General features: G+C 36.2%; 1 protein-coding gene and 1 long non-coding RNA gene across 8 annotated transcripts in view; one reads left to right on the forward strand and one right to left on the reverse strand.

Moving 5' to 3' along the window:
- The window catches only part of ZMYM4 (zinc finger MYM-type containing 4), a 145359-nt gene that overhangs the window by 3876 nt on the left and 126324 nt on the right, over positions 1-15159 (reverse strand). For all 7 annotated transcript variants that reach the window (XM_049618724.1, XM_049618720.1, XM_049618719.1 and 4 more), the window contains 3 exons: positions 14365-14516; positions 4102-4213; positions 2378-2626 (listed from right to left, as the gene is read on the reverse strand). In XM_049618724.1, the coding sequence (XP_049474681.1) occupies positions 2378-2626; positions 4102-4213; positions 14365-14516 (513 nt within the window). The remainder of the gene's footprint in view (positions 1-2377; positions 2627-4101; positions 4214-14364; positions 14517-15159) is intronic.
- The window catches only part of LOC125913569 (uncharacterized), a 106612-nt gene continuing 102664 nt past the window's right edge, over positions 11212-15159 (forward strand). Inside the window, exon 1 of the long non-coding RNA XR_007455049.1 lies at positions 11212-12016. This is a non-coding gene — a long non-coding RNA (uncharacterized LOC125913569). The remainder of the gene's footprint in view (positions 12017-15159) is intronic.

Below are 15159 nucleotides of genomic sequence, written 5' to 3' on the forward strand. Positions count from 1 at the left end.
TGTTCCCCTGCTTACAAAGTGAGCCAAATGCATAGTACTAGAGAGTTAGGTCTTACTTTTGAGCCTGACTTTGTTACTTTCAAGTTTCTTTTATTTGTCAGTTTTATGAGAAATGGGATCTTTGCTGGGAAAAGAAATTCTAAGTTGGCCATTTGGTAAGAAAGGAGCAAATCCTTTTTCACCAACAGAATTTTGTGGAGGCTAAGGGTTATCAAAAAGAAACCAGGGTGAAAACATGGAAAGTAAGGCTTTTTCTTTCCCACCTTCTCCATTCAGGCTTCAAGAGAATAGCAGTGGGTGGTGGATCTGCTGTGAACCTGAGGAAAAAGGTTTTCTTCTTCTTTTCTTACAGCTGCTCTGAATAGCTGGCAAGGAACTTTCCCCAGCTTCCTGTATTAGTTATTACTTAAAATTCACCCCAGTCTTCTATTTAGAGGATACCTAAATATAAAGAGTTGCTCATTCAGAGAAGCAGCTAAACTTACTACCAATCTTGTCAAGCACCTCAACAGAAAGCGGAAATGTAACCTGAATGCCTCTCCCTCCCACAATTAATATTTATTAAGAGCACAAAATGGGTTATATATGAACAAAATGAAGGAGATAGGACATAGATATAATAATAGAGTTATATTTTCTAAAGAGACAGGGCAAATGACAAAAAAGTTAACACAAACATGAACATCACAATTATTTTTTATAGATTTTAGTTTCAGTGATTTTAAATGCTCACATTCAAAATATGTATTTCACTCTTATCCCAAGGAAGTAACAACTTGATTTTGGGAATTTCAGAACTTACAATTTTGGTCAAAATTGATACATTTAATTTCTAGTTCCATAATACATTAATTTCTTTAATGTTAAAAACAAACTATTACTTAATAGGCTTTTTTTGGAATGTAAGATAAACCTTCTACGAAAGTTGTCACTGCTGGTATTATTCTACTGTGTACAAAAGCAATACAGATCTTCCTTGACCACGATGGTGTTACAACCAGATACAGCCATCCTAAATCGAAAATGCATTTAATACATGTAACCTACTGAACACCATAGCTTAAACATGCTCAGAACACTTATACAGTCCACAGTTGGGCAAAATCTTCTAATACATATAATAAGCCTATTTTATAATAAAGTACTGACTATCTCATGTAAATGATTAAATACGGTACTGAAAACTGAAAACACAGAATGGCTGAATGGGTGCAGAATGGCTGTAAGCATATGGGTTGTTTACCCTCGTGATCATGGGACTGACAGGGGGCTGCAGACTGCTGCTGTCAGCACCACAAGAGAGGATCATACTGTATTCCACTAGTTTGAGAAAATATCAAAAGTCAAAATTCAAAGCATAGTTTCTACTGAATGTATATCGCTTTCTCATGATTGTAAAGTTAAAAAATTATTAAGTCAAACTCCATCTGTATACTCTAGGCCAGGTTCTAAGGTTCTTCAGAAACAGATAGTTAATGTGAACTAAAAAGTGGTGCTCTGGTTAAAAAAAAAAAAAAAAAAAAAAAAAAAAGATTTAGACACAGATTTAAAAATGAGGCAGGTTCCTTTTCCCTAGCAATTGGCCACTCTGTTGCCTCTAAATCAGTGATTCTGATCCTTAGCTGCAGATTTTAATTCCCTGGTAAGTTGTAAAATGCAAATTATTTGAGGGGCACCTGGGTGGTTCAGTCAGTTATGCGTCCGACTTGGATTCAGGTCATGATCTCACGGTTCACAAGTTTAAGCCCCGTGTCAGGTTCTCTGCTGTCAGTGCAGAGCCTACGTCAGATCCTCTCTCTCTGTCTCTCTGCCCCTCCCCCACTTGCACATTCTCTCTCTCTCTCTCTCAAAAATCAACAATTAAAAAAAAGAAAAGGAAAAATGCAAATTATTTGGGCTCTAATCTTGACCAATTAAATCAGAATTTCTAGTTTATTTATAATTTTTTTTAACGTTTATTTATTTTTGAGACAGAGAGAGACAGAGCATGAACAGGGGAGGAGCAGAGAGAGAGGGAGACACAGAATCCGAAACAGGCTCCAGGCTCTGAGCTGTCAGCACAGAGCCCGACGTGGGGCTCGAACTCACAGACCGTGAGATCATGACCTGAGCCAAAATCGGACGCTTAACCGACCAAGCCACCCAGGCGCCCCCAGAATTTCTAGTTTAAAAGCCAATAAAAGTATAGGGAGGCAAGTGATTCCTCTCATTTTGTGGCAAGCCTTTAACCTAACCCTGACAATAAAAAAGCATCTAAATTTTAAATTAAAGTTACACTCTTCCAGAGTGTACAGAGTTTACAGTTACTCTTCTGTGATAAGTCTATCTGAATACCAACAGGGCTTCAAACGGAAATCTCACAAACTCCCCCACACACCTGGTTCTGACTCCTGCTTTTGTAAAGGTGGGAAGAACCTCAGATATGTCATCTTGGTGCTGTATTTCAGAGTCCTGGTCCGTCTCATCACATGGGCAAAGGAAAGCTTCAAGTGCTCAGTAACATTCTTGAGTTGAAAGTATTTGGTATTGAAGAAAAGGAGGGTGTTCAAGAGGACAATTGGTGAGTAAGCGCCCAGCTGTTTGCATTCCCACAAATGCTCTTCTTCAATGCGAGAAAACATGTAACCTGCACCAGAAGGAGGACAGAAGTAACAGTACTAAGCTCCTGCTAAACAGGACTAAATAATTTCTCCAGTTCTCAGACAGGAAGATATAAAGGAAATGACCAATTGCTCCCATCTTTCCCTGCTCCCTTATATGGAAAACCAAAAAAGGTACCGCAAAAGAAAAAAAGAAAAGATGTCTGTCTGAGGCAGACAGACACTGGGAGCAACCCCCTGAAACAGTTTTAATCTATTGTTATTTTAGACCAGGGTTTGGCAAACTTTTTCTATAAAGAGCCAGATGTAAATATTTTAAGTACTGTGGGCCATTCAGGCTCTGAACAACTTTGTTGTTATTGAAAATAAGGGGCGGCAGACAACACATAAATAGGTGTGGCTATATACCAATTAAATTTATTTATACATACAAATATGAATTTTATATAATTTTCATTTACCACAAATTATTATTATCTTTACATTTTGTCCCGACCATTTTTAGCTCATGGACTATCCAAAAACAGGCAGCAGGCCAGATTAAGCAGTTTGTAGACTCCTGTTTGAGAGTATTAGGCTTACTGTTAACTGGTTCAGTTTTATTTTAGCTAAGAACATTAGAAGGCAGATAGTTCCCTCACTCCCTCACACTCCCTCGTATTGTAAATTTACATTAAGAGTAATTAATTCATGATGAGTTTTATGGGATTTTTCTCGAAAAGCAGATGTCTTACAGAAGAATTAAGATGAGTATACTGTTAAATGTACACTCCTCATGTCAGCCCTTAAATGCAGGTCTTCCCTTATGTTCTCTGAACAATCCTCTTTGCTGCTGCTTATGCATTCTATTCCTGGGAGCCTAACCATAAACATGAATTTATTACTTCCAACTCTATCTCCCTAGCTGCCTCTTTGGATGCTAACTGCATCAAGCCACCACCCTACTCAGAATCCTTCAAAGTTGCTCTACAACCCAACCAAAGGGGCACAAATTCCTGAACATCACATTCAACCTCTCCATTCACAGCCAAGGAGCCTAAGACTAGGAGTAAATTAGGGAGCTGTCCAGCAACATATGGTCAAAGACAATGCAAGGATGAAGATTTAACTCTTGTAATAACCCATACAGGGTATTTATAATAAACTGCTGAAGAAGGACCACTGCTAACAGGTACAGTCTACAAGTAAAGTATGTGCCAGCTACTGGTATAGTGTGAAACTACACTACCAATATTGGACCAAAAATGGTTTCTAAGAAGTAAATACAACCTCCAGTTGTTTTTTTTTTTTTTTTCCAATGGTATATACCTATACATACACTATGTAGAAGTTATAATTCTACTTAAATAATAAGCCAAAGACTTCCTCCTCAAAACTCCAAATATCTCATGAATCAAGACAGAAACATAAATGAACAGTTTATAAAAAGATAATCATAAAAATTAAGCAATTTAAGAATGCATATCAAGAAAAGAATCAAAATAAAAAATAAGCATCCTACCATTAGGAAGTATTGTAGGTTCCCATATTTTCAAGAGTTTGGTAAGTTCAATCATAAATCTGGAATAGGGCTCAGTAAAAATATTATCTATTCTACCATTTTCAAACAGGTACTACAAGAGAAAAAATGGAAACATATATGTTGATACAAAGAAAACACAAGTTGTTTTTTTTTTTAAGATTATTTTAAGGAATAAAGTTGACCCTTAATTTTTGCCGTTAACATCGTGAACCATTTTAAGAACACATCTTAAAATACCAGGATTCAAGCTATAAAGGTTCTTTTCTTTTTTTTTTTTTAAGTTTATTTATTTATTTTGAGAGAGATAGAGATAGCATGAATGGGGGACGGGCAGAGAGAGAGAGAGAGAGAGAGAGAGAGAGAGAGGCAGAGGCTGCCAGTGTGGAGACCAATGTGGGGCTCAAACCTGTGAAGGCATGAGATCATGACCTGATCTGAAACCAAGAGTCAATGTTTAACCAACTGAGCCACCCAGGTCCCCCTATAAAGGTCCTTTTCATATGAACTGTCCTTGTCTCAAGCACTGAGCTTGCAAGGTAAAATTTTCTCAGTTCATAAAACTGATATACCAAAAATTGGTTCTAGTTTGGTATTTTCCAAATCCCTTTCGAATTCAAAGGATCTATCTGCAAATGTGTTCTCAGAAGTTTTTGGGTTTTTTAGCACAGTTATAAGATCCCTTCCTGAAATAATATAGTTAGCTAGTGTCAGGTGACCTGAGGATAGCCAAATTTTAAACCACAGCTCTCAACTCTCTACCCCACAACCCAGACTTCAAAAAGTTCAAGTCTAATTATAGGATGTAAAAATATGCTAATTATAACCATCAAGAACCATATCACAGAATGGGGAAACAAGAAACAGTTTGGGTAAACTACTGTTAAAAAATATCTTGAAGGTGCAGGGCAGGTCAGATGAAATCACTCAGGGAAATACAACACAAGGTATAATTACATGCTTAAAATCTTTTGGTGTTTTTTATGATTTGGGATTTCTAATTTATTTATCTATGGATATTTTGGTTTTCTGCTTTTCTAGCCAATGTATGACCTGGAGAAAAATTGTATTGCCAGTCAAATCTTGTTCTGGCTAATAAAAATTATATACCATTTCAACATGCATTTCTATAGGCCTCTTCAAAGGCAATTCATGCCACTGCCAGATTATAGTTTTATTGTTGAGAAGTGTTCATCTTTTTCTTCTTTTAAAGTTATTTTCACAATGTAAGTATATTACATCTTCATTATGGAAAAAGTTTAAAATACAGAAAACATGGAAGAATGACATGCTCCCAACTCACTAAACATCAGAAACACACAGAGTTGAGTTTTATACATTTACTCAAACATATGAGTACATATAAAATCCATGTTTTTTAAATTACTTCCCCCTTAGATCAGGAACACGACAAAACTGCCTGTTCTTGCCACTTTCATAATTGTACTTGAAGTCGTAGCCAGAGTAAGCAGGCAGGAAAAACAAATAAAAGGCATTCAGACAGGAAAGGTCCTAAGGAGTAAAAATATCTCCATTTACAAATGACACGAGCCTATATAGGGACAATTCTAAAGAATACACACATACACGCACACACACACACACAATTGTTATTAGAGTTAATAAATGAATTCAGCAAAGGATACAAGCAACACAAAAATCACTTGCAATGAATAATCCAAAAAGGAAATTAAGAAAACAATTCAATTTACAATCGTATTATAAAGAATACTCAAGAATAAATTCAACAAAGGAGGTACATGACTTATACACCTAAAGGTAGAAAAAAACAAAAATAAAAAAAAAAAAACTGCTAAGAAATTAAAGACCTAAGTAAAACATCTCATATTCATGGATCTGAAGATAATATTGTTAAAATGGAAAAATTCCCCAAAGCACTCTAAAGATTCAGTACAATCCTAATCAAAATCTCAATGGCTTTTTTTTTTCTTGCATAAAGGGAAGGAAAGGCCAATCCCAAAATTCGTATGGAATTACAAGGAACCTCAAATCACCAAACAAATCTTGAAGAATCATACTTCCTATTTCAAAATTTATTACAAAGCAACAGTAATCAAAATAGCATGTATCACCATAGGAATAACAATATAGACCAATGTATCAGAATTGAAAGTCCAAAATAAACACATAAATTTAGTCAAATGTTTTTCAATAAGGATGTCAAGACTGTTCAATAAAGAGACAACAGTCTCTTCAATAAACGGTGGTAGGAAAACTGGATATCCACATATACAGTTATCCCTAAGTCAGATGTATCCCTACCTTACGTGAGATATAAAACTGAATTCAAAATGGATCAGTGACTTAAACATAAGAACTAAAAGCCATTGGGGCGCCTGGGTGGCGCAGTCGGTTAAGCGTCCGACTTCAGCCAGGTCACGATCTTGCGGTCCGTGAGTTCGAGCCCCGCGTCAGGCTCTGGGCTGATGGCTCGGAGCCTGGAGCCTGTTTCCGATTCTGTGTCTCCCTCTCTCTCTGCCCCTCCCCCGTTCATGCTCTGTCTCTCTCTGTCCCAAAAATAAATAAAAAACGTTGAAAAAAAAATTAAAAAAAAAAAAAAAAAAAGAACTAAAAGCCATAAACTGAAAAGAACACATAGAGGTAAATCTTTATGAACTTGAATTTGACAATGGATTCTTAGATGATGACACCAAAAGCACAAGCAACAGAAAAAATAAACTGAACTTCATCAAAATCCAAAATTTCTGTTCCTCAAAGTACATTACCAAGAAGACTGAAAAGAAAACTCAGAGACTAAGAAAAAATATTTGCAAATCACATATCTGTCAGAGTTTAATATCCAGAATACATAAGGAAATCCTACAACTCAACAACAAAAAAACAAACAACAAATTAAGAAATGGAGCAAAGGACTTAAATATTTATCCAAAGAGGATACACAAATGGCCAACAAATACATGAAAAAATGTTCAGTGACATTAGTCATTAGGAAAATGCAAATCAAAACCATAATGAGATACTACCTCATACCCATCAGATAACTTAAAAAAAAAAAAAGGAAATTAACAAACATTGCGAGAATGGAGAGAACAGACCCTTTGTACACTGCTGCTGGCAACATAAATGGTGCAGTCACTGTGGAAACTGTTTTGGTGGCTCCTCAACAAGCTTATCATGGAGTTCCTATTTGACCATGTGGTTCTACTGGTAGGCACAGACCCAAAAGAAAAGAGACGTTCAAACAAAAATTTGTACATGAATGTTCACAGTATCATTCACTGTTTGTAATAACCAAAAGGTAGAAATAACTCAAATGTCCACAAACAGATGGATAAGAAAAATGTGGTATATCCAAAAATGAAATAATTCAGCCATAAAAAGGTACTGATTCATGCTACACAGGTTAAACCTGGAAGAAGCCAGACACAAAAGGCCACATGATTGTATAATTCTATTTATATGATATATCCAGAACAAGGAAATCCACAGAGATAGAAAGCAGACTCATGGTTGCCAGGGACTAAGCAGAGGAAGTAATAGGGAGTGGCTGCTTAATGGGTTATGAGATTTCCAGTTAGGAAAACACAGTGATATTTTGGAAAACACAGTGATGACAACTGCATACCATCATGAATGCACTTAAGGACACTGAACTGTACATTTTAAAATGGTGAGCTTTATAATATGTGTATTTTGCCACAATATAAATAAATATTGCACAACACATAGTCGTGCAAGTTACTTTAAAAATATGTCTCTTGGGGGCGGGCACCTGGGTGACGCAGTCGGTTAAGGGTCCAACTTCTGCTCAGGTCATGGCCTGGTGGTTCACAATTTCCAGCCCCATGTCAGGCTTTTTGCTGATAGCTCAGAGCCTGGAGCCTGCTTCAGCTTCTACATCTCCCTCTCTGGCCCTCACCCACTCAACACACTCTCTCTCTCTCAAAAGCAAATAAACCTTAAAAAAACTTTTTTCAATGTATCTCTAAGAGTTTTCCATGCAAAAATGTGTAAGAGCAATTCATTGCTTTTTAACTATTGTATGATATTTAACAGTACAGACATATTATAGTTGATTGAACATTACTGTTTTAATGAACACCTAGGTGGTTTCCAATTTTTTGCTGTTGAAAACAACGTTATAATAAAAATACCAGTCTATGTACATGTGTGCATTTCTTGGGGAAGAAATACTGATCAATGGATTTGCTACACTGAAGAACCTACAAGCATATTTTTTAAATGTTTATTATTTTTGAGGGAGAGACAGACTGTCTGTGGGGGAGGGGCACAGAGGGAGACACAGGATTAGGAACAGGTTCCAGGCTCTGAGCTGTCAGTACAGAGCCCGATACAGGGCTCGAATCATGAACCGAGAGATCATGATCTGAGCCGAAATCAGATACTTAACCACCCAGGTGCCCCGAATCTACATGCATTTAAAGTTTTATTTGCCACATCAACTTGCCCTCTGAAAAGGCCTCCAACAGTAGTATGTTTTCATTAATACTTGGTATTATTGAACTTCTCAACCTTTCAATTTTTAATCAGTTTAATGGGTGACATTTTTCCTTGATTATAGTTAAGTAGTAACCTTTTACATCAGGGAGATAGTCCAACACAATGATCTTAAGAAGGGACTCTGAAAATAAATTACCTGGATTCACATCCTGGCCCTGCCACTTACTACATTTGAAGCCTTAAACAATACTTTAACTCACTGTGCCTCAACAGAAAATGGTGATAACAGTCCTTATGTATCAGAGGGGGCACGCTAACAAGTGAATGAGTTAATATATGAAATAAGCTTAAATTAATAATACACACAGCATACACAGTAAATGATTGTTAGACATTCCTAACACATTTTGCCTGTTAGCTGTATGTTAATTTTGTTATTTGCCTATTTGTTTCTTTTTGCCAATTCCCCTTCTCAGCTAATGTTAACAGTGGTGGTACAGGTGTTGATATTATGGTTGGGTTTAATTTATTTCTTTACATTTTAATGTATTTTCAAAATTCTTTACACTTAGCATAACCATTTTTATAATCAGGAAAGAAAACAAAACAGGAAGCACATCTAAGATGTGAGCTTAAGTTACATTTTAAAATTCCTTATGGTTAAGGAAAGTTTATTTCTTGTCAGAACTGGTAAAAGTTTACAGCATTTACTTCCTATCACCTATAGGTAAATATTGTTAACTTATAACCTCTTTTTAATAGCATTATTATAAAAATCATTTATTAATATAAACAGGATAAATACACTAGAAAAAACTTTTTATAAGATTATGATTTGTCTCACAAATTAGAGTATATTTTATAGATAGCAGAGTATCTGGTATGTAAAGCAGTTTGTGACTGAAATCACAGCAATGGCCATGCATTTTGATTATGTTCAAGTCGGAATATGAATCACTGCCACAATATTTCTTACTCCTTGACACCTGCACTGATAAAATATGAAAATGTTTTTAGATCCATGATATCATAAACTCTAAAAGTTCAGAAAGTGTTCAGAATCTTCAAAATTTTTACCTAACCAAAATGCATGTGTGGTACATAGTAGGTGCCCAATACATTTTCATTGAAAGAGCCTATAAAATTCCTCTCATGTGTTGACTTTCTTTTTTGTTTTATTTTTATTTTAGAGACAGAGTGCATGTGGAGGAGGGGGGAGGGAGGAAGGGAGGGAGAGGGAGAGAGAGAGAGAGAGAGAGAGAGAGAGAGACAGACAGACAATTGGAGAGAGAGAAAGAGGGAAAGAGGGGGAGAAGGGGAGGGGGAGAGGGAGGAGAGAGAGAGAGGGAGAAAATACCTTAAGTAGTGAGCATGGGGCTCAATCCCACAACCCTGGGATCATGACCTGAGCTGAAATGAAGAGTTGTATGTTCAACCAACTGAGCCACCAAGGCACCCCTTGTATGTTGATTTTAAAAACATCTTTTACAATCTAGAAATTGTATCAAAATATAATGGGAACAATATTTTAATAACAAAGGTGCTATTTTGATTCTGTGGGGAAAATGAATGCTACCTGTGTAACTAGATAACCCATCATAAATGTTATTCATCTGAAATGTGTATCATGCACAAAAATGAATTCTGGATGTATTAAAGATGTCAATCTAAAAAGTATGTATTTTATTTATTTTATTTTTTTTTTAAAACGTTTATTTATTTTTGAGACAGAGAGAGACAGAGCATGAACAGGGAGGAGCAGAGAGAGAGGGAGACACAGAATCCGAAACAGGCTCCAGGCTCTGAGCTGTCAGCACAGAGCCCGACGCGGGGCTCAAACTCACGGACCGTGAGATCATGACCTGAGCCGAAGTCGGACGCTTAACCAACAGAGCCACCCAGGCGCCCCAAAAGTATGTATTTTAGAAAGAAATCTATGAGAATTTAAATTTAAACACATAAGTAGGAAGACCATCCTAAGCAACACAGAAAAATCAGGAATTATAAAATAAATGCATATTATTAAACTGTGTAAAAAGGAAAGCTTTCTGAATGGCAAAACAAAACTGAAAGGCAAATATACACTAGAAAAATTTAACTCAAGCACTTAGAGTTCATATCCCCAACATAAAAGAGATCCTATGGAAAGAAAGGAAAATCCAAATGACCAACAGCATACAAAGACATACTACTTCATAAAATTGTAAAATAAAAATTGGAGCCACCAGATGCCATTTTTTTTAATCCATCAGAATAATAAATAGTAAAAAGAGTAGTGGTAAGGAGAATTCAAGAAATGGGCGCACACAACACTGCTGGTAAGACTGTTAATTACTATAATCATTCTGGAAAGTTATCTGAAAACATCTGAAAATTAGAGAAATCTATATATGTTTTAACCTAAAAAAAAAAAGCCCCAGTTCATCAGGTATGCAAACAAAATATTTACTGAAACACTGTTTATAAGAATAAGGGGGGAATACGGACTTCAAGCTGTACTACAAAGCTGTAATCATCAAGGCAGTATGGTACTGGCACAAAAACAGACAGATCAATGGAACATAACAGAAATGGACTCACAAACGTATGGCCAACTAATCTTTGACAAAGCAGGAAAGAAGAGCCAACGGAATAAAGACAGTCTCTTCAGCAAGCGGGGCTGGGAAAACTGGACAGCGGCATGCAGAAAAATGAACCTGGACCACTTTCTTACACCATACACAAAAATAAACTCAAAATGGATGAAAGACCTAAATGTAAGACAGGAAGCCATCAAAATCCTCAAGGAGAAAGCAGGCAAAAACCTCTTTGCCCTTGGCCGCAGCAACTTCTTACTCAACATGTCTCCGGAGGCAAGGGAAACAAAAGCAAAAATGAACTATTGGGACCTACCTCATCAAAATAAAAAGCTTCTGCACAGCAAAGGAAACAATCAGCAAAGCTAAAAGGCAACCGACAGAATGGGAGAAGATATTTGCAAATGACATATGAGATAAAGGATTAGTATCCAAAATCTATAAAGAACTTATCAAACTCAACATCCAAAAAACAAATAATCCAGTGAATAGATGGGCAAAAGACGTGAATAGACACTTCTCCAAAGAAGACATCCAGATGGCCAACCGACACATGAAAAAACGCTCAACATCACTCATCAGGGAAACAAATACAAATCAAAACCACAATGAGATACCACCTCACACCTGTCAGAATGGCTAACATTAACAACTCAGGTAACAACAGATGTTGGCAAGGATGTGGAGAGAGAGGATCTCTTTTGCACTGCTGGTGGGAATGCAAGCTGGTGCCGCCACTCTGGAAAACAGTATGGTGGGTGCCTGAGTGGCTCAGTTGGTTAAATGGAAAACAGTATGGAGATTCCTCAAAAAATTAAAAATAGAACTACCCTATGACCCAGCAATTGCACTACTAGGTATTTATCCAAGGGATACAGGTGTGCTATTTCAAACAGACATATGCACCCCAATGTTTATAGCAGCACTATCAACAACAGCCAAAGTATGCAAGGAGCCCAAATGTCCATCATGGATAAATGGATAATGAATGGATAAAGAAGATGTGAGATATATATATATACACACACACACACACAAACACACACATGAAGTATTAAACGGCAGTCAAAAAGAATGAATTCTTGCCATTTGCAACTACGTGGATGGAACTAGAGGGTAGCTAGAACTAGAGGGAACTAGAGGGTAAGCGAAATTAGAGAAAGACAACAATCATATGACTTCACTCATATGAGGACTTTAAAAAAATACAAAACAGATGAACATAAGGGAAGGAAATCAAAAATAAAATAAAAACAGGGAAGGGGACAAAACATAAGAGACTCAAATGTGGAGAACAAACAGAGGGTTACTGAGGGGTTGTGGGAGGGGGGATGAGCTAAATGGCTAAATGGCTAAGGGACATTAAGAAATCTACTCCTGAAATCACTTTTGCACTATATAACTAACTTGAATGTAAATTAAAAAAAAAAAAAAAAAATTAAAAAAAAAAAAAAAAGAAGGGGGGAATAACCTGAATGTACAAAAGAAAAAATGGTGAATAACTGGTATATTCATACTCTGCAGTATTATGCAGCTTTCTGTATAAAGAAAGAAACTTCATTTATATTCACCTGGAGGGACAAACAGATTGGAAAAAATAAGCTGCAGGGGTGCCTGGGTGATTCAGGAGATTAAGCATTGGACTCTTGATTTCAGCTCACGTCATGATCTCATGGTTCATGAGATTGAAACCTCCATCAGGCTCTACACTGACAGAGCAGAGCCTGCTTGGGATTCTCTCTCTCTCTCTCTGTCTCTCTCTCTCTCTGCCCCTCCCCTGCTTGTGTGCATACTCTCTCTCTCAAAATAATAAACATTTAAATTTAAAAAGAAGTAAGCTGAAAAAAATGTGTATGGTATGAGCTCTATTTGGCTAAACAGTAAGCAAAACAAGAATAAATGTATAAATGCATAATGCATAAGAATAAATGCATAAATGTATAGCACAGAAGAAGGTACATGAATGACAGATGTTACAATACTGGTTACCTCAGAGACTGGGAATGGAAGTAGATAAAATTTTCCTTAAATGCCTCACTGTTTTAACAATTACAGTGAGCACAAACTACTTTTATAATTAAAAAATAAACTTTAAGAATAAATGCCTAAATAAAAGAACCCACCTCCCCCATCATACAACTGGAAGAAAATTTGGCAAACAGAGAAAAGTCAACAATACCCAGGGCACTACCACCCTAAGACGATAACCATGATAACTGCTGTCAACATTTTTTTGGTGCATTTCATTTTACTATGTATTTATATGATTGGGTTTTAAATCACTGTGTGTTAACATGTATACGTACTCTCATTTTGTTCATTTAGTGCTTTAATATTAATATTTTTATGTTACTAGAAGTTACTTTGTAAACAATTTTTATTGGTTATGTAATATACTTTATAAATATACTATAATTTACTTAAACTAACACTCTATCTAGCTTTGATATAAACATAACACTAATATCTAGCTTTGACAGACTCCCAAAAAGGGAATTACTTGGTGAAAGAGTATGAATATTTGGTGTGCTGGATGGCTCAGTTGGTTGAGCGTCCTACTTTGGCTCAGGTCACGATCTCGCGGTTCGTGGGTTCGAGCCCTGCGTCGGGCTCTGTGCTGACAGCTCGGAGCCTGGAGCCTGCTTCACAGTCTCTTTCTCTCTCTGCCCTTCCCTTGCTCACATTCTCTCTCTCTCTCTCTCTCTCTCAAAAATGAATAAACGTTAAAAAAATTTAAAAGTATGAACATTCAAAAATATTCCTGAAACATATGTTCAAGTGTATACTAATTATCACTAGCTATGAAGGCAAATCCCCTCCTCATAGAAGTCCTATCAACAATAAGTGTTACAATTATTTTATTCTTGCTAATGTGATAGACAAAAAATGGTAACCTGTTATTTTAATATGCATTTAAAGTACATACATATATATACATATTCACCTATATTACTTTTTTGTGAATTGGCTATTCTTGCCTTTTTTGTCCATTTAATAATTAAATGCACCATCCTCATTTTCTGTTATTCTACAAAGAGTCTCAATTTGGCTTACAAAAGACTATATGATCAAGACTTTTAAATCAGGGTCAGTGGTTCATTAAGAACAGAATATAAAAGTAACACCAAACAACCAATACACTCTATAGTTTTTCAGTTTGAATCATAAGTTCTATGAGAATTATTAAAAATGCAATACATTTTAGAACAATTACTGAATTTGATACCTGCTGAATTCCAAGGCACAAGTATAAGATACTGTCTGGATCATATTTTTCACCATTTGGTCTCCGCACCTCTTGGATAAACTGGCATAAACCCAAACTCAACTCAGCAAAAGTGCAGGACAGAATATCTTCCTTCAGCTTGATAGAACGGACTATGGAAAGGTAGAAAACATCTGAAATATTAACTTATAAGAAACACAGTAACACAACTTTATTCACTAAAAAACACTGACCACTAATGTGCCCCCAGGCATTGCAGTGAACACTGGTGAATACATGGATTACAGACAAATCCAGCTCTCAGGGCTTTTTCAATTAAAGAAATGAAAACAATGTAGTACCAGGTGCTATGACAGAGGTTTTATTTAAGAAGGATTCTAGGAAAGCAAATAAGGAACATCCAACAGGGAAGGGTCAGGTGAGATTCTGGAGGATGTGATACTAATGCCAGACCTTGAAAGGTGAAGAAGAATTACACAGGTGAATAAAGAATTCCAATCTGAGGATGTAAAAAATGTTCCCAAAGCATATTCCACAAAATACTAGCAATATGAGAGCTGGACAAACTCGGGTTTCTAAGATCTGATAAATTTGGAAAACAGCAGCATATTATATTTGCCTCTAAAGAATTCACAATGGTATATAAAAGGTTTATGAAAGGTTCTGGGAATATCTGCATTAAAATGCTGTTTAACTTTCTCTAACTCAGATTTATGTGCATATAGAACACTTAAATAACATATAAAAATGTCATGTCCTTAGAAATGCTGGAATACACAAAAAATGAAAAGGTTC

Source organism: Panthera uncia, assembly GCF_023721935.1.
Source record: "Panthera uncia isolate 11264 chromosome C1 unlocalized genomic scaffold, Puncia_PCG_1.0 HiC_scaffold_4, whole genome shotgun sequence".
In the NCBI taxonomy this organism is placed as follows: domain Eukaryota; kingdom Metazoa; phylum Chordata; class Mammalia; order Carnivora; family Felidae; genus Panthera; species Panthera uncia.